Below are 25,958 nucleotides of genomic sequence, written 5' to 3'. Positions count from 1 at the left end.
GGGGATGGTGGAGGTGGAGCAGCTGGAGAAGGTGCTGCCGCAGCTGGTGTGTAACTGCTCTGAACAGGACGAGGATGTGCGCTGAAGCAGCTTAATCCTCTTCCTTCTGGGAGATGTCTGGGGACCCAGCACCTGTGCTGACAGGTTTGATGCTTTCTCCTTACAGCTTCTGGACTTCTAAGAAGCATCAAGAAGCACAGCAGAAGACCCTGACCTGACACTGAACTTTTGGCCTGTCTTCAAGAATCCAGCTCTAGGAAGAACAGTCTCAACTTTTTCTTTCTTGCCATTTTGCTTCTGTTTCCTCTCTCCTTTAGCAAGCACAACAAGGCCCTCAGCAGCTGCCAGATGCTGTTTCTGAAGAGAGGCCACACACTTGGCCTGGTCAGCTGTCTCACTGGTTTCCATCTTGCTGCCTCCCTCCTAACAGTAGCCTGCACTTCACAGCACAGCAAGATGCTGTGGCTTTCTCAGCTAATGTGAGAAACAGGTGCTGCTTCAGAGATGCATGGAAAGACTTAATGGCTGGAAATGTCATCCAAGCTGCAGGCTCTCATCACCTCAGCAGGCAGCTGTGGCAGAAACATTCAGTCCAGCTCCAAGCCTAATGAATAGGTTGTTAACAGCAGCTCAGTCACAGGCTCTTGCCAAAACCAGGTAATTGATCTTTATTTTATAAATAAACAGTGTCTGTCCCTCACTACCTTCCAGTATTTCTCTAGGGCTGCGACATCAAAGAACACTTGGCACCTTTTAACCATTTGATATTCTCTTCAGAAGCTGCTTCCCCTCTGCTATAAATTTGTTCTCACAAAGAAACATCAATAAATTAAAAACCCAGTCTCCCTCCCTTGTGTAGGCTCTTTGCTGCAATTAATCATTGAAAGTCAAGTTGCTTCAAAGACTTGCAAAGTTTTCCCCTAACCCACCCTCTTCTCTAAATCTTTGTAGGACGAAAGGAAAAAGGACAGAATAACAAACAGCATGTGTGAGAATCCCACATCATGGGACAGCCTGGCCCCGCAGCCAGCAGGGGGGTCGGGGGGGGAAGCTATGAAATAAGAAACCTTACACATGTAGGCAGGACCCACACAACTGAACTTTGTTGGGAAATATGTAGGAGGCTGCACAAGAGGCAGCTGACAGCAGTGCCTCAAGGACTGCATGCTCTGCTGTGCCTGTCTCTAGGAGCAGTAAGGGGAGCTGCTCTTTCCCCACTGGCAGCTGCAGCAGGCAAAGGCTCAGTAGGTCACTGCAGTCCTTCAGCCAAGAGCTATTAAGGTCATCACTGGGGACACCAGCCCCTTGGAAACTCCCAAGTAAACCACAATTTAATACACATTCTTTCTGATGACAGTACCAGCTGAAGCAGTGCCCTGTCCCTCTGCATTGCAGCATCTTTGCCAAGAGATCTGTTTGTGCAGCTGTGCAAAACAACCCAAGAAGGAACTGACCTAGTTCAGCATTCAGCCCCACAACCATATGGTAAAAAAGCAATAGCAAAAAAAAAAATAAAAATCAATTAATACTATTTTTGAATGCCCAAATACCCCAGGGATGAGTTCAGCTACTATAGCAGAAGTGATACTGAAATATCCAGCTCATGAGGCATCCCCCAGATATTGTTCTGCAGCAGGGTAGGAATCCTCATAGCAACTACCTTAGTGAAGAGTCTGCAGTTTAAATATTAGGACATAGTGTCCTTCTTAAGGAATTCACTCCTACTTTCTTGCCATTTTCAGGTTTCAAATCCCCATGTCTTTCCCCCCCCAATTCTGACTGCTACTGACAGAGATCTTTCAAAGCTGCTGCCCTAAAAAGGCTCAAGTTCACTGCCTACACATACCTGGTCCATAGACAGGCACTCTTGACTGCAGAGGATCACTGATGTGAATGTCATAGTGAAGCAGTATTTTAGTAGCAGCAGCAGCAAAAACTAATTCTTACAGCAAATGAGGAATAAGACCTCTGGTCTAGCTGTTGAGGGTACTAACTTTTCTTTCTGAAAGGGAAGCAGATTACATTGGGTTTGATGCATGGCTGAGTTACATGACAAGCACAGGCAGGCAAGTAATGCACACAGTTAGCAATATTAAGTCTCCTCATTCTCACCCCTGTACTTAACCCATGAAGCTACCCAGTAATTATGATACTGCTGCTTATGTCCCTAAACTTCTCCTTCTGCCTTCCTTTATCTGATACTTGCAGGTGATAATTATGGTGCTAGCTCTTTGTCAAAACTGGTGGAATCAAAATAGCTAAGCAGATCAGTACTACCTGATGTTACCTGTGTTCTTCAAAAAATAAGACCAGCACATCTGAAAGCACACCACAACTTCCTACCAACCAGACTGCTTCTGTTTATTCTAACCCTGTGAATCAAAACCACCAGCACAAGTGTATCATCACCCATCAGTAGCTATGGCTATCAGTTGCACCCTGATATGTCCTACATAAATTCAGCAAAACAGCTCTGTTTCCAGCCTACCTATGACTTCTGTGACAGACATGAACCTGATATAGCACCTGAACCAAGATACACAGCCCTATGGAACGTAGGCTCAGCTCACACTTAAACCACTGAAATGTTATTTTAGTATTTTGGGCTGCAGTAGCTCTTTTGTAGCCTGTCAGGTGCCAGAAAGGCTGGCCTTCCAACAGTAAGGACTCGAGCAGCATCTGTAAGTAGTGACCTTGCCTTCTCCACTGCCAGTGGCCACACACATCCCCTATTTATGTTTGTGTCATATAAGAAATCAACATTTTTGCTAAAGTATTCTGCTCCCTCCACTTTGAGTCTCATTTTCCCTCTTCCACCTTTCTTTCATGCTTCCCCCTCCCTCTAAGTTTCTTCAAAGCATCTGGGAGCATTTGGAAGTAATTAGACCTGAAGGGAAACGTTGGCCAGGCCAAGAGACAATAACAAGTGCCAGGAACCCTGGGTGCCCTTTCTAGCCACTTTGAAGTTCATTCAGATGGTACAAAGCTCGATTTTGCTTTGTTGGGAGGGGGGGGGGAAAAAGGAGGAAGGGAATGAGGCATGACAGGCCTATTGAAAAGGGAGCAGGTTCCTGTGAACTGACAGAGAAACTGAGTACTGGGGGAAGAAACATTATCAAAGAAACCGACAAAAAGCCTCCTCTGGCCACTCTGCTTTATTACCTTTACAAACTGTGCAGATGCACACACAGTTTGGGACAATTGTCTACACAGGGAAAATGGACAACACGTTATTACCATAGCATGGAGCCCCAGCTGTCCAATATGAATCACTGATCCATGGAGAAGACTTCAAATAAAACAGCACCATGGCTACTGTGGCAGGCTACTGTGGCACTATGGAGCTCATCTCCAGTATAGGAGCAATTCTAGCCAGCAATATCCACCCTCACACACCACCTGCAGGAGGCAAAGATCCAGACTAGACCTTCCCTCTGTACACTGACTTCACTGCAGAGAAAGCTGCTCTGTGGAAACACTCGGACCACAGAAGTCCACAGATCGAAGCCCACATAAGGAGACCCTTTCATTGGATGTTTTTTTTTTCCTCACTATAACTTTAATTACTGATACTAATTAATTCTATGTAATGAAAGTAAAACACAGAGCTTGGTGCAGAAACAAACCATATGCATTCCATTAGTGGATACCTGTGTTCTTTGTCAACAAGATCCTGGCAACAGAAAACAATCAAAGTGCAGGAGACCAATGGGTTTACAGGAAAAATCTATTTTAACTGTTTTAAGTGACATACTTCCTCTTCACTCACCTTCCAGCCATCTATGCCCAGAATTATCAGCAGCACTAACCCCAACCAGCAAGAAGCAGTCTTGTTCTAGGCAGCACTTAACTACAGTTAAAGCTGAAAGGGATTGTATCTTGCTGCCAGAATTCTGGCAGCTACACTCACATTATCTCTGAAGGTAGACCTAGGAAGATTTGAATTTAAAAATATTGATAGAAACAGAGACCTTTGCAGAGAGTATACTGGAATTATTTGCCCCTTAATTCTCCATTCATTTTAATTGCCTTAACATTTAACTTCTAACATTGCTTCTGTAGTCACGAAGACCACAAACAGGGCTTCCACTTCTTCAAAAGCTGAAACTGACATTCAAAATAGCAATTTTCTATCCATAACTAATGTTCATACAGATTCGATCTCTTCAGGGCTACCAACAATTTCTTACACATTCTGAATTAGTTCCTCAAGAAAGGGGCCCAGCTGACTGCTTGCTGATCCAGCGGCCCAGAATGCTTCATCTCTTCCCACCTACAAAATAAACATAAGATGATTAGAACACCCACCCACTTGATCTGCAGGGAATTCCATTTAGTTCTTCCTAGTTTCATTGCTGTTCAGGGGGTTGACTGAATGGTTTTTGTTTGTTGTGGGTTTTATCTTCTCTCATCTTTGCCACTGCATCAAAAACTGAGTATCTGCAATTGTTTAATTCAGAAATTCTTCTAGTTACTTCATATTTTGTATAAATTCTCATATAGAACCATGCGTGAGTTATTGGTTCTCAGACTAAAAACAAGGTTGCAGTTTTCTGATCAGGATAAACCAAGAAAAAAAAAAAATCATAATGGAAACTTGGTTGCAGTCTTAACTGTGGAAAACCACTACTGCAGTGAAGATTAAAAACAGGAAGACCAACTCAAAAAAACAACAAGACAGGAAAGTACTAAAACAGACTATACAAGCAAAGGAAAAATAGTGACAGACTTAACAGATGGCACGGCCCTCGGTATGTAGAATATCATGCCTAGTATATTTGAACTACACAAGCACAGTTAAGAACTCCACACATTAAGACCAGAACACAGTTAAGAACACTGCAAACACACAGATTAGACATCAGACTCAACAATGCCCAGGTCCTGCACTCTGACACTTCTCCAGGGAAGGCTGAGGTTTAATTCACAAACTGATTCGTATTTGACAAGCACTGAGCCAAATGTCCTGTATGCTGACATCTTTAAGAATGTTGTCAATATCCAACACATCTGGCACAGAGGAGCCTGCCTTTCTGGGGAGTTCAGAATGAGAGGAGCTCTCTGATTCCTGGATACCTGGCAGCTTCAGCCATTTGGGTACCTTCCCAGGGGCTCTTCTCAACACCTGTGGAGTTTCCTGCACACTTGCTGGTTCTGGCTGCTCAACAGTCTTTTTGTGACTTTCCACTTCTGGTTCAGATAGGGATGGAACTGTTGATTCTAAAGATGAGGAAGCAGAAGGAACTAATGATTTGGACAAACATCTGAGGAAGAAAATAAACAAGTAGAATTAAGTTCATTTTTTCATAATAGCCATGTGTACTATCACCACCTTTAAACTTTTAAAGTCAGACTGAAAAGGCTCTTTTTCATTATAATGCCCTAGGATTTACTTGATTTAGTCAGTGAAATCCTACTTTGCAAAGACTGACTGAAGTACCACAGTCTGACTGTTTCAGAAGAAAATGAAGCCTTACCATCTTCAGACCACATCTCTTTGTGGTAAGATGGGCTTTTTTCATGCTTCCCACCCCTGAAATATTCACCCATTTGCAACTCCATTCAGTCCCAACATACCTGGCTACTAATAAATCAGCTGCAGAAGGGGAAACCACAGAGCTCAGAAGTTCTGATTTCAGGTAACAATCTGTAAAAATGAAATCCAAACACTTTTTTAGTAACAGAGACATCAATCCCCACAGGATCACATGGCTCTCAGCTCAGCAGATACCTGCTGTATACAAAAGTAAATCTGCATCACCTTCCACCAACTGACACAGGACACTTTTAAATTATGACATTTTCTTTCACAACTCAAGGTGCCTTATTATATCACTCAAGCCTCAAGTTCTTGACATTTTCTTTCAGTGCTCCCTGCATCTCAGAAACATTTTGTGAGGCCAGAGCATGCTTTAACCTCTGGGAGAGACAGAGATGCTCAGCACAAATCAGAGGTGTCAAGGATCAAAGATTCAGATCTGTTCTCACATTTCCAGCCAGCTGACTACAACAGGAGGTCTGTATAGCTAACATTTTGAGCAAGGGAACTTCCTTCTACTGAGTCACTCTTCTATCATCTGGTCCCTGTGGTAGACAATCCCTATTCCACAACCCAAAAAATCTAAGAAAGGTACTATGTTTATATTTGTGCTCCAGCTAGCTGACCCAGCTAGCTCTGAAGAGCTGCAGCCATTCAGAATGGGAACATTTACTAGGATTCTCGATGACTGGACTGTCTTTTGTCAGAAGAATTCTCAATCTAAGGATGTAATTCTTCTGGGTCTACTACAGGAACTACAGTCAGCTGAAGAAGAAAGGAAATTCACTCACCCCTGCTCTCCTCAGATCCAAAATGAATGACAGCAGTTGGAAATAGTTTAGCCTGCAGCAAAAGGGCAAAAGAAGGGATCAGTGATTGTAGATGTTTTCACAGCTCACTGTGAACATTAAAGACAGGCTGGACAGCTACAGAGAAATTCACAGACCAAGCTGAGCTCCCTGAACCATCTGGAATTGAGAAAAGGCCAAACTTATGTAGAGCACAGGGCACTCAGACTAAGATATAAATCAAAATTCTATTACCTATTCTACTACACACAGATGACAAGACCTGTGTAGCAAGTGCTCCCTGTGCTGATGACCTGCCATTTGTTGTCCTCTGCCCCCACATCTCAGGCCATTATCTTTCACCCACATTCTCCACTGCTGAGCAGGTAACATGAGTACAATTAAGAATCTGCCAAGACCTGAATGGCTGATAGTGAGGGAAGGAAAATCCAGCTCTGCCCTCAGAAATCTACTGTAGATGATTCTACTACACTTCTACTCTGTATTTATTTGGAATTTGTCTAGTTTCAACAGCCTTCCAGGATGCAGTCTATCCTTCCATAAATCCAGGCCAAATTCCTAGTTCCTACTTGTCAGAATAATTGCCATATTCAAACTCTTTTTTCATCCATTTAACTCATTATGTAACCCAGATAACTGTACCACTGCCTCTTTCATGTCTGCATTTATCACTCTAGCGATCTTTGTTTCATCTCCAAATGTTATTAATGATTATTTTGTATTTATATATCTACCTCCTGTATTTATACATCTACCAGATAAAAATAATGAAGAGTGTGGCCAGAACTAATTCCAGCTAAGCATCACATGTTCTATGTGATCTATGTTTTTCAACAATTCCTCTCTATTATTTCAGATGTCCATCAGCCAAATAATGATTCATTTAGTATGTGCCTTAATTACACTGTGTGGCACACCTTAAAAAAACCCCACATATAGGTCACGAAGCACTGAACCAAGTGAAAGTAAGTTAATGCGTGCAAAGGTATTGAGTCTGTGGCCTTCTAAGCACTGTCCCCACAGAGGGAGACCAGTGACAAAGGGTCAGTGCCACCCTTCCCTGCTGACACCAGTGGGCAGGTGTCTGCCCCAGGGAGAATGGCTCCAGGAAGGGATGCAGCACATGACCCTGAATCTTATCCTTTCACCCACCTCTTCAGTACTCCATGACAAGAAGTAACTTCTAGTCAAACATATACCAAAAAAATCACATCAAACTGAAGTGCAATAAAGCACAAAAACATCAAAAAAGCTAAATAGCTTTATTCAACTACCTCTGCAGAAATAGATACTGAATAGATTACAAAATATGAATTACGTTCAATGTACTAACTCATTAAATTACATCATATTGTTGAAAAGTAGTGACTACTGTCCGTAGCATAAATGATGACCTACTGAAAGAGTAATTGTAAACATAAAAGAAATTCTTTTCCAGTTGCCCTAAGTAATATATAGGATCAGAGTCAAGCCAGTAAGAAACAGTGATCACAATGTAACAAAATTCAACAGCATAAGAAGTGAAAATGCACTAACAATTAACACAGACACCCTATTTTAGAAAAAGAGAGTTAAAAAAATTTAGCATGGATTGAAGACCTGGAGGTTGGGGAAAATGGAAATAAAATCCTTAGCTATTGAATTCTTAGCTGTTGAATAAACATGACTTGGAAAAATGGAGTCTTAGAAATGCTGTGCAGCCATAACTTAGAAAAGCAAGCAGGGAAGAAAGCATGAAAATAAACTAACAAATGTTGTCATTTATCCATAATTTAAAAAAATAATAAAGATCATTCAACTTTGGTAGCTAATACTTCTGAAGTCCATAATATGAAATGAAGCAGCAGGGTGGGTACAGGTGGAAGGAAGGAAAGCTAAAGAGCTAAAATACAATTCAAGGATTAAAACAACAAAAAGTTACAACAAGAAGTTCAGATAAAGGAAGTCCCTAAAGTAAATAATCGGTGGCCCAAACAGTAAGATGAAGGCACTACCAGAATTAACACATCAGTATAATACTACATTAACTAACTGAAACAATTATTATCAGTTTTCAGAAGGCCTTATGCTAGGAGACAGGTAAAGAACCCAAATGATCATGGGGTAACAGAGGTAAGTACTGTGATAGCCAGAAACCTACAGACAATGTTGATGACTGGTCTAGGTTTACCCTGGCAAAACAATGCACAATTTCTCACCTTGATCCAATAAATAAATAAAAGCAAGCAACTGCCCTTCTTTATATCATTAACGCATACTTTGCAATTGTGCAGGGCGGGCTGCCTGCCCTTGGAGTTTTCCTGAACCTCTGTTGCCACTACCAGCACAGTCAGGACACTGGAAGGACGGTCCTTGGACCTGATCCAGCACAACAATTACCAGAACTCCAAGGAACCCTGATCTTCACAGGGGAGTCTGTGGATTGCTTCCTAACACAGAGACTAATTAAACTGTATTAACTGGAGGCAAAACAAAACAGCTTCACCCATCTTCCTGACTACATGCTTCAAATGAGTGCTTGGTATTATGCATCTTGACATGAATTCAAGGGCTGCAGGAGCCTTTCACACACAGCACGTCAGACGGAGGCAGGAGACATTCGTCAGTCTCAGCTCCTGCCGAAGGAGCCAGGTATCTTCACATCCTTGAACTGACATTTTTGCAGAAATCATTATTTATTAGGTCATTCCATTCTTCAATCAACAGGGCCTAAGGTTGCCTGCTCCAGTCATGAAGACAGCTCTCCATAAACTTTTTTAATTAAAAAGTACCAGACGTGGTTAGAAACCCCAGAGAAAACTTCTGCAAGAGCTTTGATGTTTCCGCCGCATTTGTCTGAAGGGGTCCCTCTATTTAGGAAATGGGTGCTTTTAAAAGGCCCCCCCAACACACATACACTCAAGCCCTTTTACACACAACATCCTTTTCATGCCAGCTGCAAGTTGGAAAATGAGGGTTTTGTAGTGTGTTAGTGTTGGAATTTTTTAATAACCTCCCCTCTCTTTTTTTCCCCTTGTGACCAATTATCTTGGTAAATAATTAACATTCTGAAGGAGATAAGTAAGCACAGCATCTCAGAGCTCAAAGCCCTTTAGTTCAAAGCCCTGCCCTTTTCTCTTCGTTTCCCTGCTGCCGCCACCGAAACTTCCTTGTCAATCAAGATCTGGGCACGCACATCAAAGCTTCGTGTGGGAATGGCCCCAAGGGGTCAGAGAAAATTCATGGCAGGGCCTGCATGAGGCACAAAGAGAGAGTGAGAGGCACAGACCAAGAGCTAGACAGACACTCACCCACACAGACAGAATATAAAGCTCTATGCTATTTACTCACAGGTTGACAAATAACCATAGTTCTAAGTGTCAGAATGCACCTTCACAACCATTTCCCGCTGCTGGCAAAACATCAGTCCAATGTTACAGTTCAGAGTCTTTTAACTGAAAGAAACTACAAGGAACAAGACAGCAGCTCCCAAGCTCCCAGAATGCAGGCTCCTTCCCATGGCTCATTTCCCAGCACCCTGATCCCTTCCTAGTGGTCAGCCAACACAGAGTCTCCAAATTTACATCCAGCAAGTTATTTTTCTTCAATTCAAACACACCATTGGCTCAGACATAGAACCTCTATGCAGAATCCTCAGGTACCTCAGCGCTCCTGGAGGGTCCGGCAGAGCAGCCAGTTACATCCCACTGATCACCCCAGGAATTCCACAGCCGGTCACTGGCAGGACATAATGCTGTCTGAGATTTTTTTTGTAAGACAAAACTATTTAAATCGGTACCAATTTCAATTTAAGAAAAAAACAAAGTCAGTGGAATGATCCCACTGGCCAAGGAATGTCTTGGCATAAAGATGAGAAGGCTTTAGTAGCTGCAGTCCAGGAAAACACAAACACAAGTTGGAGCTTTAGTATTCACTAGCACTGCTAAAAGGATCAAATACTGGGCAGACCATCACCTGAAAACTATTCTCAAGTCAGCTGATAGCTCCTCATTTGCAGCTGTTCTAATGCATATACCAATGTCTTTAGAAGAACTATGCAGTTCTGAACCTCACTGCACAGAATTCTGTAAGAATATCTGTGCATCACAACAGATGAGAAACCCTTTAGGGTCACACTGAGCCTGTCAGATTGACCAAAAGAATCACAGGCTGTTGGAAACAAGTATGCAAAGAACCCCATCCAGTTATATGCGAAATATTACTACAACATGAATGAGCCAACAGCTAGTTGCTACACTCAAATACCCAGCATTTCTCTTCCTTGCTCGTTTGATTTCCAGCCAAAGATACAAAGCCATTTTGATTGGGAAAATAAGATTATAACCTATAAAATTATGATGTTCAGAGCACACTGTGTAGGGCATATTTACAAGATACAGTTACATTATTCTTTTTGTTGCAACAGCACCTAGAAATCCAATTGAAAATGGTATCCCATTGTGCAATTACATGTATGTAACGAGCAGCAACACACAATATAAATAAAAATGTAAAAAAGCACAAGATTTGTATTTTTTTTTGTTTTGCAGTATTTTTGTACAGATGAAAAACTGAGACCTAAAGAGATTAAATAACTTATGCAAGGTCACACAGGATAGCAGTAGCAGAAATGTGAACCAAGTATCTAAGTCTCCAGAGTCCCATCCAAGGCCTTAATCACAGGGCATCTTTCTCCTGAAGGGATCAGAAAGTCACTGATGAGGCAAGAAGTGAAGGAAGCCAATTTCCTGCTTAAAGAGTATCATTCCAAACGATCAGTTCCTCAGATTTTAAAAAGATCTAAACAACACAGCTTCATCATTTACTTAGTTACAGTTGCAGCAGTTTAAACAAACACTTTCCATTTCTGAAATCTGAAGACCAGACTGCTACTCAGAAAGCCACATTTATTCTGAAACTATGTAGTGAGTAACTCAAAGTTCTACTTCAGACAGGCCGAACGCAGTTACTGAGGCCACTAGAGTGGCCAGCGTGGTTTATGACAGCAGGGCATCCTGGCTGTGGAGTGGTGCACTGGGGCTACTGCATCTTGCATTCCACGATAAAAATATCTACCCTAGAACAACATTCCCCTGTGAACACAGCTGCAATCCACAAGAGAAACATTTCTGCTTCATTTTACTGCACATTTTACTAACTTTTTCTCTAGAGCACATGAAAGACTTCATGCAGAACCCTCCCCAACTAACATCCCAATGCCTCCTCCTTCACTAGGTATCTCCAGACATAGGCATTCAAAAAACCCTAGAGTATGGCAAAATAGATACATTATCATCATGCAGTCATTCTGCTCACTGGCAGAGATGCTTTCAGAGCAGCAGGGGCTGCTGTCTGAGAGGAACGTGCAGCTGCCAGAAGGAGAAGCATTCCTTCCGTTACATGATCTGAAAAGATTAGAGTGCCACAGGTCTGCTGCTAGTTTGATGTTAAAAGACGAACAAGAAAATAAGCACTTCAAAGGAACACGCGCACGGAAGGAGAAACCCAAGCTACCAACATGAAATACTGCATAGTACACACACCCCAAACACATAAACTCACTCTTGGAAAATTCAACCAGAAAGCCGGTGGATCAAAAGCTTCTCCAGCAAGACTGCAAAGCATCGCTGAAACAGAAATAAACACCACAGCTCTGGTGAAAGGGGCAAACTGACTAAGTGTTTATAACCTGAGAACAAAGCTGCTCAATGTGGACTGCAACTGCCAGAGAAGATGGATATTTTGCAGCCCAGACAAGGAGGTCTGATCCAGCTAGAGCAGGGGACCTCTAAAATTCATAAGGCAAAGATAAGACTGAAAAGCACTATTTTGAAAAGGCTACTTAGGAAGGATTCCAGGTATAAAGATCATTCACTGAGCCCTTGAGCTGAGATCAGAAAGATCTGGCCTTTGAAAGCAACAGCAGAAGAGAGAACATTTTGGGCAGTATTTCCACTCTGAACTCAGGCAGACAAGGAGCACCCACAGGGCAGAGCCAGCAGCAAGCAGGGGATACCTCTGCAAGCATAAGCAGAGCCCGCCAGACAGACATGAGGGGAGATGGCTACCCAAATCCAGTCAGAATAGAAAACCCTGAACGAGTAATGAAGGGCTAACACTTCATACAGGAAGGTGGATGTCATCCTCTCTGCTGGATGAATTTCACTATTAATTGCAATTTTCTTTGCTAATGAGTGGAATTACCACAGTGCCTGACACTGGAAACACCTCTGATGAAGTAATTTTTTCTGAAGTTGCAAACAGGCTCTTGCCAAAAGCAGAGGCTTCACACTGCTCAATTGGTAGTCACCTTCCCTGCACAAGCATGCCAGGTGTGTTGCCTGAACTGGCATTAACAAACAGGATATGGAAACAGAACCAAAAGCAAAGAAAGGAACAAACAGGTCCTCTGGATTTCTACCCCACAGTACATGCCAGAGGAAACTCTAGATGCACTCTAAGATCTGATTAGAAGATCTAAATATTTATATGGAAGCTTGTGGATTCCTTTAGCTCCTCTGAAAACAGATTATGGCCTCCTGCCCTCTTTACTGCCATGACTTATCCAGTGGCTGGTATTCTTACCTTTTGCTCTTTCCTAATATTAACTCAGCAATCAATTATTTACTCCACTAACACACCCCTGATATACACTACAGAAGTGCCTGTTTTGGGGAGTAGAAAGAAGCTAAGAAGCAACCATGAAGAGCTCAGCTAGCATAGAAAAACATTAATGACAAACTAGAACTACAAGGAACCCAAAGCCAAGTGCTACAGCAGGGAAGCCTGCAGCTGATCAGTTCTAGAGAGCAGAACATTATAAAACACTTCAAGGGACATGAGGATAAGGCAGCCAGCAAAAACAGCAGTAACAAAAAAAATCAAAGCAATGCCTTCAAGTCTTTATGGGTTCCAAAAACTCCATGTTGCTGCCAATCTGTGTGCTCACTATACTGTAAATACACACATATTTTGGGAGAACTTGCTTCAGACAGTTCTTTCAGCCCAAGCATCTTGGCAAACAAGTTGACAGTATTTGTCTTTCTTCCCAGTTTTGCTTGCAACATAAAGGTTCTCCCCTCATTGTAAGCAATCAGACTCAGAGCAGTTCCTACCTCACCAGCCTGAATGGAGTGAGAGGGTGGGAAGAGAGCAGAAGTGTTGATAATATGGTACTCCACCATCTGCAGTGACCCCTGTTAGTGACTTCAGCAAATTTCAGTCAATTATAAACATTTGAATTCTCAAATGCACTTGCATTACTGCCTCAGACACCATGCACTTTTCTTGTAGCCAGCTCCCAGGCAGCCCAGAGGACAGCCTACTCCTAACTTAAAGCCTGTCTCCCTTCCACAGGCCACACGATGACTGAAAGGGTCAAAGTCTTCACCTAACCCATCTGTACAGAGCCTGACCCCACCCAGGGCAGGACCAGACACCACTGCCTGCTCTGCAGCCCTCAGGTGTGGGTACTGACCCACACAAACTTCTTCCCAGACAGATTTCACAGTTTGGAAGGCAATACCAGGAAGCAAGTCTGCAGTGGTGAGCAAGTCCTGTCCCAGCGCTGCCCCACCTGGCCCTACACCAGAAGCATCACATCTCTTCTCCTGGCCTGGGCCACTGTCACTTTTACTGAGAGCACCGAGCAGCCTGATTAGTAACAGCCGCCTATAAAAAGGACATCCAACAATAACACAGTTGCCAAGGACACGAAAGCCAGAGCCACTTCCGCACCCATTTCTTCCCAGAGAAGAAAGCCCCCTTCAGCCCCTGCCAAGCACTCAGATCTGCAGCAGGAGGGGACAGCCTCCCCCAGCAGGAGACAGGGCCTGCACCAACTCAAGGAGAAAGTTAAAGATAAAAAAGGACTCACTCCAGTAAAACAGAGCAAAGCTTCACCCAGAATCAGCCGACCTAAACTGGGACAAGGCATCATCCCAGTATGTCCGAGCCCTGTGGTCTCTGACAAAGCAGTAGGGGTGACCAGAATGGAATGACAAGTTCTTGGCAGGATTTTTTTTTTTCCTTTTTGATGCTTCATCCAAATAAAATGTTTATAAACACACAGAATCATTCCTGCCATAATAGACCATGACCTGAAAGGGCTGAAGGGCCCCAGACAAGGAAGACAGGCTGCAGGGCCACTGGCATTAAACACAGCTCTTCCAATCTGCACACCCATTGCACACCATGGCCCTGGTACAGCCAGCTGCTCAGCACAGCCCCGGGGCTCTGACAAGGCTCCTGCACACCCCAGCACACACTCCTGGCAGAGCAGCAGCTTTTGCCCCCAAATCTAAAACGCTAAATAGAGAGTGTGCCTGTCCAGGCACACATTTCTTTCTGCTCCTTCTCTTTACCCTGTTTTATCTTTCCAAGTTGCCTCAGCCCCTTGCAGTCATCTCCCACCTCACCCTGAACATACATTAATTTCTTTGCTCCTCAAAGAAACCAATTCCCCTGCTGTTTCCTGCCAATCAAGTGACACATCTTCCTTTATTGCTCAACCTCTACTCTGCTCACCTCATTAGTGGTATTGCTTGCCTCAGGCATTTGGGTCCAATCACTCATTTCCAATGCCCAAGGGCTCTGCAGTCAAGGCTAAAGCCTCCCTGAATACACTGTGATTAGAAAAACAAGTTTATTTAAAAAAAAACACATTTATTACAAAATAGTCTGGCCTGATCCTTTCACCATCAATTCAAGCCAGCTATGATGAACTGGATGGACTTTTCTAATTCTAGGGATAAACTTCTGAAAACAAGAGAACTTTGAAATGTCACACTGAATGTGCATGGCAAAAAAAAAACAACTAGGAAGCTAAATACATATATCTGCACACACATTTCCAACCATCTGAGGTTCCTGCACCAGATGGGCTATGGGAACAGGCTACACTACAAGTACAAACTTCACAAAGTTTATACACTCAACTGCAGAAGAAAAAAAAATAAAAAAAGAAAATCACAAAACTCGAAAGTGAGTTCTTCAGACTCACCATGAACTTCAGCAAGGTCTCCTGCAGGAAAAGTTTGCTTGGTTCCACTGGCACAACTGCATCAGCAAACTCTGTACTGTAGAGTGTGAGTACCTGAGCAAAACCTCTATGTTTGTGTTGCAGACACACATCCCCTTCCAGCTAAAACCATACTCCTGACAAGGTTTTCAGCAGAAATGTCTTGAAAAATAATAAGAACTAATATGCAAAAAAAAAAAAAAAAAAAAAAAGCTTCCACAGGACATCTGGTTGGGGGGAGTTGCAGTACCCCTGTTGTTTCACATACCCATCTTCCATTACCTGTGTGTGCCACAACATCCCTTGCACTGCACAGAACACACCATCTCATTAAGAAGTTGCTTATACTTGGCATCTTTTTAGTCTTTAAGACTTGGCTCAAGAGCAGTAACAATCAACCCAAGACCTCACTGAGATGCATATGAAGTTCAAGTCATTTTTCCCTGGACATGCATCACTACATTTACCTACACCAAGCCAACTGGTTCAGAAGAAAATGCCAAGTCATGCAACTGTTCAGTAATGTGATAATAGTACCCTCATAATGTCATGTTACAATCCCTAAAAATACTGTAAACATGAAATTTTACTTGCTTTCCACATTTTGCAAATTATCGTAATGATTCTGCATACTTAGATTATGCTTTAAAAATGTATTTTTCTTCAGTTATGCCCAAATTCTAAACATAACCACTTTCTAATTGCAGTCTAATTAGACTACACTGTGATTACACGTTGCATGAAAAAAATATTTTTAAATCAACTTTGGATTTGCCACCATTTATTTTAATTTGATGTCATTCTTTTGTTGACTTAGAGGAAATGAGAAAAATAATTCTTTAGAACAGTCAATTTGCAGGCGAATTTTCAGCTTTTGAGCACCACATCTGGAACAGTCAGTTTTGTCCTGAGGTCAAGCCCGTGCACCTTTGCCATGTGACCAAACTCTTCCATCTCAGGAAAGCCACTACGAACTGAAGATGCTTAATACTAAAATTGACTAGGTTGTTCCTCATGTTGTGATTTCTGAAGGAGTCTAAGAGACTGGGCTGTAAGGCACCGCAAAGTCTTTAGAGAGCATTAATTTGACACACTTTTATAAGTTTCAGGGAGCTGCTGTGAGGAATGAATTCCACAATAAATGGCACAACAAGGAAACTGGGAAATTGCCACACATGGAACAAGCACAAGTGCTGGTGCTAGGTACAGAACAAAAGCTTTAACACAGCAAACTGAACAAAATTCCTGCCATAAAGTTTCTGATTCAAAGACAGGGTGACGTAATTATTTCTGTGGTGTCTCAGTGAACAAGTTATGTTTCAAAAGACCACCAGAGAAACATCAGATGTATGCTGAAAAAGAGAAAATAAAAGAACAGGGTGGGTGAATACAGGTAAGCAGAGACTTTTGAACTTTATTTAGATGATAAACCGAAAGACAGAATAACAACAGACACCAGAGACAGCATCAGAGACTGGATCAAGAGGAGGCAGGTCAAGACCAGAAGCAAGGGTGCTGCATTCACATTTACTGAAAAGCCAGAGAAACCTCCTTTTCTTTGTGGAGTGAGTATGGTATGCAAAGGACTTAGAACCTAACTAAAAAATAAAAGGGTCACAGCAGATTTCAAGGTGGTAAGCACAGGCACCTGAGCAGACAGCGTATTTTCCAACTGTGACAGAAAGCAATGAAAGAAAGCTGTGTCAGAAAGGCAAGTACCTTGAATTTAAAGGAGCAACAAAACATCCAATAGAAAACGAACCAGAGAGAACACAAAAAAGGTCCATTACAGAAGCAGATTTTCAGCATCCACCATGTACTTAACAGACAAAAAAAGACCACCTTCAAGAAAAAAATAAACAGTGCCAAAACTTGAAGTCTAGAGGAAAATGTGGCATACAGGGTGGGGGGGAATATCACTTCCTACAGAGGTACTGAAAAGAAAGCAGCGTATTTTTGTTAAAGGACATTTCATTTAAAGGACACAAGTCCAAAGGTTCAGACAGGAAATCTGGGAACACATCTGAGCCAAATCTTAGGACAGAAAAACACCCATTTTATGCAGAAGACTTCTGTTGGTGAGAGCTGCAGGCAGAGCATACTTTGGAATGATGATAAAAGCCTTCCAAAAAAGCATGTTAGAAATGTCTGCAAAGGAACTCTTGGTGGGTGATGTGCTTAGACATGACAGCTTAGTATAAAAATAAAAAAAGGGAGGAAAAAAAAAAAAAAGAAACCTAAGGAGAGAGTAAGGCAGAGAGTAGTGTGCATGTGCCCTGACAGACCAGTTTGTACTAGTCACAGCACCACAGCTGCTTCCCTTGCCTCAGAACTGCTAACAAGTGCAAAACATTTTTTATTATCTGCCGTTTCTCTGAATGTTTTCCAAATATATCATTAGCAATGCAGTGATAGCCAGTTTCCCCTCTGTGGAACTTCTCAGAAATCTGAAGACAAGATTTGCTCTTTGTGTTTCCCATCATGGTTACCACGTGTGCCTTGAGACAGTGTTGTGGGTGGCAGATGTGGGTGAGATGGCACAAGTCAGAGGAAGTGCAGAGAGCTGCCCTCATGCCAAAATGGCACAACCTCCTAGCTCAAAGACACAAACGCTTTCCGCTGGTATTTGCATTATTAATTAAAACCTACAACATGGCTTTGAAATGAAAAATTCTTGTTCTCCCCACCCACGGTGACATGATGTCTGTCCCACGGCTGCTGGTGGGAGCAGTGGAGCCACCACTCAGAGCCAGATGGGGCTGTGATCCCAGGACTCAGGACTCCCTAGGGAGTTACACCTGTCATAGGCACAGGGATAGTACAAGGAACTCAATAAAACCACTCCCAAAGCTTCCAATTTCAGCAAAAAACTCTTAACAAGATATTGGGAAGGGGAGAGACTCCCCACTGTGAACACAGAGATCGACATTTTGCTTCCCTGAACATTCAATCATCTAAAAGCAGCTGCCTGTGTATCTCTTCCACATGGCCTGGTCAGGAAGTTGTGGAATTTGGAAAGCTCCATTACAAACAACTTCAGAGGCATGCTAATCCCTACCTCATTCACCATGCTGCCTGAAAGATCCCTTTCTCTGTCCCTCTCCCTGAATGGTAGCACATTTTAAACATGGTGAGTTTGGGGGAAAGTCACTGGCAAAAATCACTGTGTGTCTCTTAACACATGTGTGATTCACACAGCCAAGAGTGCCTGGCCAGAGACTTCAAGACCACTTCATTCAACACCTGCAAAAAAATCCTCCAGGAATCTGGATCCGAAAAACTAAATTTTAGCCTTTGAGAAAAGTTACACACAGAGAGTATGTGTTCCTCAATGTACAAGCTGGCTTAAAATCAATTCTCATTTACTGATTATCAAAAAGGTCAGATTTTTGTCTACTATGGCCTTTGGCTCCTGCTGTAGAAATGGAGAACTGCTGCCCATCCAAATCCAGTGTCACTTCTCCAACTATACTAGCCCAACCAGAGGTACAAACCCACATTAGCTCAGCTCTTGCAATAATGTTCCAAGGTTAAACACAGTTGTCAGGCACCGAGTGTATGAACTCAACAATATGGCCCCCCAACCCTGCCACAATATGCAAGAGTATATTGTTGCACAAGGTGGACCTCTTCTGGTGAAAAGCTTGTGCTCCAAAACACCTGGTTCCTTAGTCTTGGCTAAGTAAAAGTCTGCAGGGATCACAACATTATACAGCTCCTTTTAAAGAGTAAGTAAAGCACGTGGCAGGGTGAGGGGGAACAGCAAGTCAGGATCACAGAGCACAAGTGTGGGTCCTTACCTCAAAGAGCGTCAAACTTGCATCGTTCAGGATGATTCTGGGAGGTGCAATAACTGAAGTTAAAAAACAAGTTACAAAACAGGACCACCCAGCAACCAAAACAATAAATTCAGCAGGTATGGGAGGGATTACTGCTCTTTAAAGGAGTGACACATCCACACTGCCCCCAGAGGCTTTTTATTAGGCAGAACTATGTAGCCAAGTGAGCAGGTTACGCCTTCTTGGCATTCTGAGGCTGTATTTAGGGAAGGAATTCCTCCCCAGGTCATACCTCCTGGCATCACAAGATTCCATAGGAATAGGCTTTGCAAAGTAAGGCCAAACATTACCAATAGCACACTCACACAAGTAAAATGGCAAATCTGCATCTGCAAGGTGACTCCTTATAAAGTCTCTCAAAATGCCAACTGTAGAAAAAGGAGAGAAAGATTTGCTGAAGTGCATTTGTTTCTTCAGATGCTGGACAAAAAGGCTAACCTGTACCAGAAGTGCCCTCTACAATGTCTGCAGATTGCCTTTTCCCCAACACCATTACAAATATCTGAGGAAAAAAAAATAAAAAAATAAAAAAACCACTAAACCCAACAAACAAACAAAACTACAAAAAAAATTCACCAAAATAACCCATTTAGACATGCTGGTTCCTTAGTAAAATCTGTGGATGCCAGTTAAGCTCTTCCTAGCAAATCCAATAATAGCTGCAAGATTTTTAGGTAAAGCTGCTTCTTCTTCCTGTTTTTTTGGTTTTGTTTTTGATTGGGGGGGACAGGTGTTTTTACCCCAAAACTGTTTAAGCTTTAACATAGAGGAAGTGCCTAGACTCATCTCAGTTAACACACGATCTGCACACAAACAATGGAACATCAGCTGGAACAGTTTCCTGAGCACATGTATGTTGCCATCAAGTAGCCTGACAGTCTCCATCAAGCAGTCCTGGAAATAAATTCCCTTTAACTAAGTTAACTACCCCAGACCCTTTTCTCATCCACTTCATAGGCCTCATAAGAGCAGTGTTAACTAGTTTCTGCTGCTTGTTCAGAGCAGTATTACTCTCCTGGACAGCAGAAATCTGACCAGACCCTTTCTCCTGTCATGAAGCTAAAGACTGACAGGAGGTTAGCTGCAGCTTCACAGGCTGCAGGGGAGATTGCCCTTACCTGTTTCACTAGGATGAAAGAAGCCCTGCAGAACATGTCTGTCTGGAAAACGGACTCTTAACACCACCTAAGTCAGAGGCAAAGCACATCAGGTCAGCTGTGCATGGCTGTTCAGTAACACCCACTCTTGGCTTAGAATTTTTGAGCAAGTCTGTTGTTGTTTGTTTTGGTTTTTTTTTAAGTGGGAATATTTGAGGTATTTACTCTACAGGGGCAGAACAGCACACTGGCTAACGACTGTGCAGCTCCTCAGAGAACAAGGGCTGTCTGGTTTTCACAGGCTGTCAGAGCTGATCCATAGGAACAGTCCAGTGCAGCAGCACTGATTCAGAGAGCAGGAGCTCCCTGTGTGAAGTGGTGCACAAACAAAGAAGAAAGTCACTCGTGGACAGATACAGTGTATCAGTATCTTGAAGTGTCCATATCAGCAGGTATTGTCCCACTGCACATCTGAAGGAACTCATACCATTCTATTTCCAGCATTGGTCAGAACACACTTAGCTTACAAACTTAGTATCTTTTTTTTTTTCCAGTAAGACACCAAAGACAAAAACTGCATTAGGATCATATTTACAGACTAAGGCATCTCCAATCTGTAATTTCATTCAACTCACAATGAGATACTATCAAAATGTAGGAATTTACAGAGAGGCAGACAGGGAAGCTCAGCCATATGGACTGATGTGTGTACAACGTAAGTGCCTGAAACACCTGTAAGAGCACAACAGAAGCTCTACAACCTGCCACTCAGTCAGGCCAACTGATTTTACAGGGTACAGCTGTTGTGCAAGCCTCATAAACAATTATTAGGGACAGGAACTTGAGAAATCTCACTATCAATAGCTCAGGACCCTCCTGATCACTCAACTTCCAGGCCAGGACCAGTCAAAAGGATTGGAAAAAGAACAAAATCTACCTTTGGATAACGCTCTAATTTTTCCTTCAGCTGAGCCTCCCTCAAAGACTTTGTCATCAGTGGAGCTTCTTCCAGGCGTTTCCTAGATACACGGGAAGAAGACAAGCTGTCATTTCTGTAATTTAAAGATTTATTTTTATTGTATTAAGAAAGCAAAAAGTCCAAGAAAGGCCGAAGAAAACTGCTCAACTGTTCCATGTACTCTGCACAGCATTTTCCTCACCTCCTTTGGCTCCTACCCCAAAATCACATACACGGAACTACTGAGCATCAGCAACAATACCATGTAAGATTACTTTTCTCCTACAAGTTTAAAAATAAGTACTCAGATAAAAATAAGTACTCAGATACCAGCAAAGACACTAAGAAGAGTAGGGGAATGTTTGCTTTGACTACTCAGGAAGAGATAGGCTTATTAATCCAATAAAAGAGAGGTTAAAGTTGGACATATTATTCCAGGGAGGGAGAAGAGCTACTGAAGCTGATGCAAGAAATGCTGGTACAAGAATTAATGGGTATTGATTAGCAACAGGGAAACAAAACAAAAATGAGAAGTTTCAGATAATTCAAGAGCAGGCATTGTAGAATAGTGTTTTGAAAGGAACCTGTAATCTACCTGTATTTAAGATGTAACAATCAATTCAAGAAAACAATTATAAGTTTTTTTCTGTAAGTGAAGAAATAAGCTTAGATCCAACAGATCCCATGTTCAGCGCTAGGCCTTTTTCCTTGTTTGCACTGAATTCTGGATAAACAATTCCCTAGGCTCAATTTTGGCAAAACATCCAATCATATAATTCTGTACAGCTATTTGCAAGTTAATCTCTTAACCTATTAAGCTTGAAGGATCTCTAAGAATCACCAAGGTATCTCAGAAACAGCTGCTGAACAAAACAGCTACAGGCTTACTGTACCAACTGCAGCTGTCAGCTGAACACCACATTCCAAGATGCTCTGAAAGTGCCAGCTCACAATCTGCAAAGCAAACATGGAAATAACCTGCTCCACTCCCCTGAGTACCAACTGCTGATTCATACCAATTCTCAGCTCTTCATGAAGTCAGAATTAAATTCTAACTGCATTTTTTAAATTGCATTGCAGGCAGCTAGTTTTTGTTAGGATTCACCAGGCTGAGATCAGAAGCCAAGTGGTATCAGTTTCATGTGTAATTTGCCTTTGTTTGTCCCTGGCTGTGAGGGGACAAGGGATTACAAACATCAACAAATTTGAAAATCAGGTCTTTTTTTCTGAGGGGACTGTATTCCAGTAACCCCCAGCCAAATGATCCTACATTTGTAACACTAAATATTCCAGACCCACAAGCGGCAGAACAATTTTCAGGCCAATCTGTGTACTTATGTGGACTTCACCAGCCTGTTGAGGAAAAAACAGTTCTAAGTAAGAAGTTCAACTCACACTTGGTTACAGTATAAAGTAGGCTACCCCACAGTTTCAGAGAATGCTTGTAATGTTTGCAGGAATTATATGATCCACTTGAAACTAAATATATTCATTTATTTCTTTATGAAACATATAGACAGCAAAATGCTGTTGTAACAGGGAGGCCAGTTTATCTTAATCTGAGGTTTTAGTACAGAACTGGAATAAGAGTACAGTAAAATCAGGAATATTTGATCGCAAGCTACTTGCACAGTGAGATGCATAGTTAGCCCAGCTTCCTATATGTCTTCTCCCTCTTTGTGTGTGTTCTAAACGTTCCCATGGTTGATTTGTGGTGAAGTTTGATTTTGCTTTATTTCCATTTGGGTAGTGTATCAAAGCTGGTCTTTTCTGATGAAGTGTAATAAAAGGTTAGTTCTGTTACTTAAAATACAAGGTGTTTCTTACTGACTGAAAATGCTACAGCACTATCAAAGTCAGTGGGAGTTATTCTTATGAAACTGGATTCATTGTATTCATGTATTTGTCCATCACAAGTTGCAAATTCCATCAATTTATTTCAGAATAGTTAATGTGAAGTCAGATCAAAACACATAGCAGGAGCTCACCACTGCTTTGGGCCTCTAGCAAATATGAGCACATCTAATAACAAAGGCAGCGGCATCTCCTCCAGAACAAGAGAAGGAAGAAAAAGAGGTGGGGTGTTAAGTGGCTCTGAATAACGCCCTGAAATGCAGAACACAGAAATAAATCTCTCTTAATCCTTTCTCTGGGAAGGCCCATCTCTTATTAGCTTGGGGTTCTCAGATAAACCTACCACCACGCAGGTATCACAGTGATCAACATGCAGTGAACCATTTCCCATGCACAAGTGCTCCTCCAATTCACACAAGAACATAGGCTCTATCACAGAAACGTGGTACAGCCCCTGAACTCCAATGGCATAAAGGGCAGAGACTGCCAGTGCTGAATACCTTTACCCAGAGATCACAGCCAGCAGCAGATGCACAGTGTCCCTCTGCTCACAAAAGGATACGGAGCAATTTCAGCCACCAGCAGAAAGGGAACTTGCCTCTCACTCTGCAGTTGTGCCAAACGTTTCCGTACATCATCCACTGTGACTTCAAAGAACTCATCAGGAAGCTCTTCTGGGCCAGCAGGAAGGGGTTCTAGGAGGTCTAGGTGACATACAAGTGGCTCTCGTTCTACAAGCTATAGAATGAAAATGAGCTTTGGTTAGTCTTAAACGCATTGTTTTGCTTATGCTGTAAGGCCCCTGAAAGAAGTAAAAGGACTGTGTGCAAACTGAAATACAAAGACCAGTGCAGAATTCATGCCACCAAGACTAGACTAATGACACAAAGGTTGTCAGTACTCCTGTCCCAGAACCAAAACCTACCTCTCTGTTCTACTCCAAACCTCTCAAACTGCAATGGCTGCTTTCCTGCTCTGCAGGCAGCACACAACCAACACAGGTGATGCTCTCCATGCTGCTGACTAGAAACTGTCCTTTTGAGCTCTTCATCTGCCACACACTCCTCACTAGCGTTGTACCTTCTGTTCACTTCACATTCTCTTGCCACAGAACCAACAGCACCAGATCCCAAACAGGGCTCACTCCCCTTGTTCCTACTCTAGAGAGCAATCCTTTGTTTTGGTAAGGTAGTTTTTGACCTATTGAGTTCTTTGAACTGAGCCACTGCAGGGTCCCACTGTACACGTTTCAAATTATTAACCTGGGTTCTGGTGTGCAGAAAGCTCCCTCAGAGAGTGGAAACCTTTTGGTTTTGCACTGTGCAAGTACTTAGGGCTGAGATCAGCCTTTGTTGCAGTTCACTGTATGCATTAACTGCAATAAAGGTACAGCTGCTGAGGATAGGCCAGGATTCAAGCAGCACATGAATTTCCAACAGCCAAGATGCCCCCCTCAGCTGCAGAGCAGGACACAGGCAGTGGGTCATGCTGTTCCTTGCCTCCTCCCCAGAATAGGGAGCTGGATATCATGATAGCAAACCTTTCACCACATTGTGTTCTGGCCTATACCTGTGACTCCAATTATTTAAAAAAACCCACACAAAGCCCTCCCCACCTCTAAATGACCACCACCAAACAAAAAACAAAGCCCACAACCCCACAAAAAACCCAAATCAAACTCCAGCCTCCCCCAACCTATTAGACAAACAGCATTTGTTGCCTCTGAAGGGCATGTGACATTATGTATCACTCACAATTTAGAACAGGTCAGACACTGGCTCCTACCCCCTACATCAAAAGCAACAGTTGTGTCAGAATGTGAACATAAACCACACACAGAATGTGAACATAAAACTACCAGAGTCAAACACACCAGAGGCACTTATACTTACTGGTTCTTGAGCAGTTCAAACTTTTTAAATCATAGAAATGTGTAAACACACAAAGCCTGAAAACAAACTGAACAGTGTACTGCAGGCTACAAGAGATGCAGGGGGAACCTGTCCATGACTGAAGAGCACCACGAGAACAAGAACTCTGGTAACACAGCATTTCTTTACAGGCAGCTGTCAGCCTAACATAGCTTTAGGTCCTATGAACAAACCCAGTGCCCATTTCTTCTCCCCTTATTCAGTCATAGACTCTTTCCAACCCTATTTAATGCCCAGTCCTCCCTCCATCTGTTCCATCCATGCTCCCTTCCCCCAGGCATAGGCCCCTGGGGAACAGAAGGAGTCTCCTCAATTGTCAAAAGCGACAACACAAATTACAAGGCAATGTTCACTCTGCCTGTGGGCACTAAAGGGTAATTTGAGAAATTAAAAGAGTGAGGTTGTGTGGGTGGGACCCTTGGCTACTTTTAGAAAGTTGAGCCGGGTCAGCTCTAACTAGCGGGTGAAGGAGCCTGATTGCAGCTTTGCTGGGGCTCAGGGGGAGGAATGCCCAACACTGTAGGAGAGATCCCAAGTGTCCAGTCACCCTCTTGCAAAAGGCTAGTTGTACAATGGTCTGAACTGCTGCCTGCAGCTGGTTTGATAAGGTCAAATCAATGTCAGAGGCCCAAGGAGAATTAATCAGGCCTCCACAGTAATCAGGTATACTTCAATCTCCTCAAACAGGCTTAAGCTTCATTTCATTCTGAACACACACATACTGAAAACAGACCTTCCAAAAAACAAAGGAATATCGTATGGCAAGCTGTGAAGGGCACTGGGCTACAACAGGGAGAATTTCAATGTCTGCACTAGCAAATCCTAAACGTACAGTTTAGTATTGGGTATAGCAAGCAGTGTAGCTAATCCTAAGACAGCACGATTCCACAGGGAAAAAGCGTCAGACACTGTCAAAACCATGGCAGTAGCTAC

At 42.7% G+C, this 25,958-nt stretch overlaps 1 protein-coding gene across 1 annotated transcript in view; it reads right to left on the bottom strand.

The window, feature by feature from the left end:
* Nucleotides 1-5,518: 5,518 nt before the first annotated feature.
* Nucleotides 5,519-25,958, bottom strand: part of ASPSCR1 (alveolar soft part sarcoma chromosome region, candidate 1) — a 33,111-nt gene continuing 12,671 nt past the window's right edge. Inside the window, 8 exon segments of the mRNA XM_010008643.1 lie at nt 5,519-5,557; nt 5,559-5,647; nt 6,331-6,382; nt 19,147-19,199; nt 19,491-19,553; nt 20,304-20,370; nt 21,220-21,301; nt 23,693-23,832. Of these exon segments, the coding sequence (XP_010006945.1) occupies nt 5,519-5,557; nt 5,559-5,647; nt 6,331-6,382; nt 19,147-19,199; nt 19,491-19,553; nt 20,304-20,370; nt 21,220-21,301; nt 23,693-23,832 (585 nt within the window).

The sequence above is a fragment of the Chaetura pelagica genome, unplaced genomic scaffold (assembly GCF_000747805.2).
Source record: "Chaetura pelagica isolate M959 unplaced genomic scaffold, ChaPel_1.0 scaffold962, whole genome shotgun sequence".
Taxonomy (NCBI): Eukaryota; Metazoa; Chordata; class Aves; order Apodiformes; family Apodidae; genus Chaetura; species Chaetura pelagica.
This window is presented reverse-complemented; position numbering and strand designations above follow the sequence as displayed.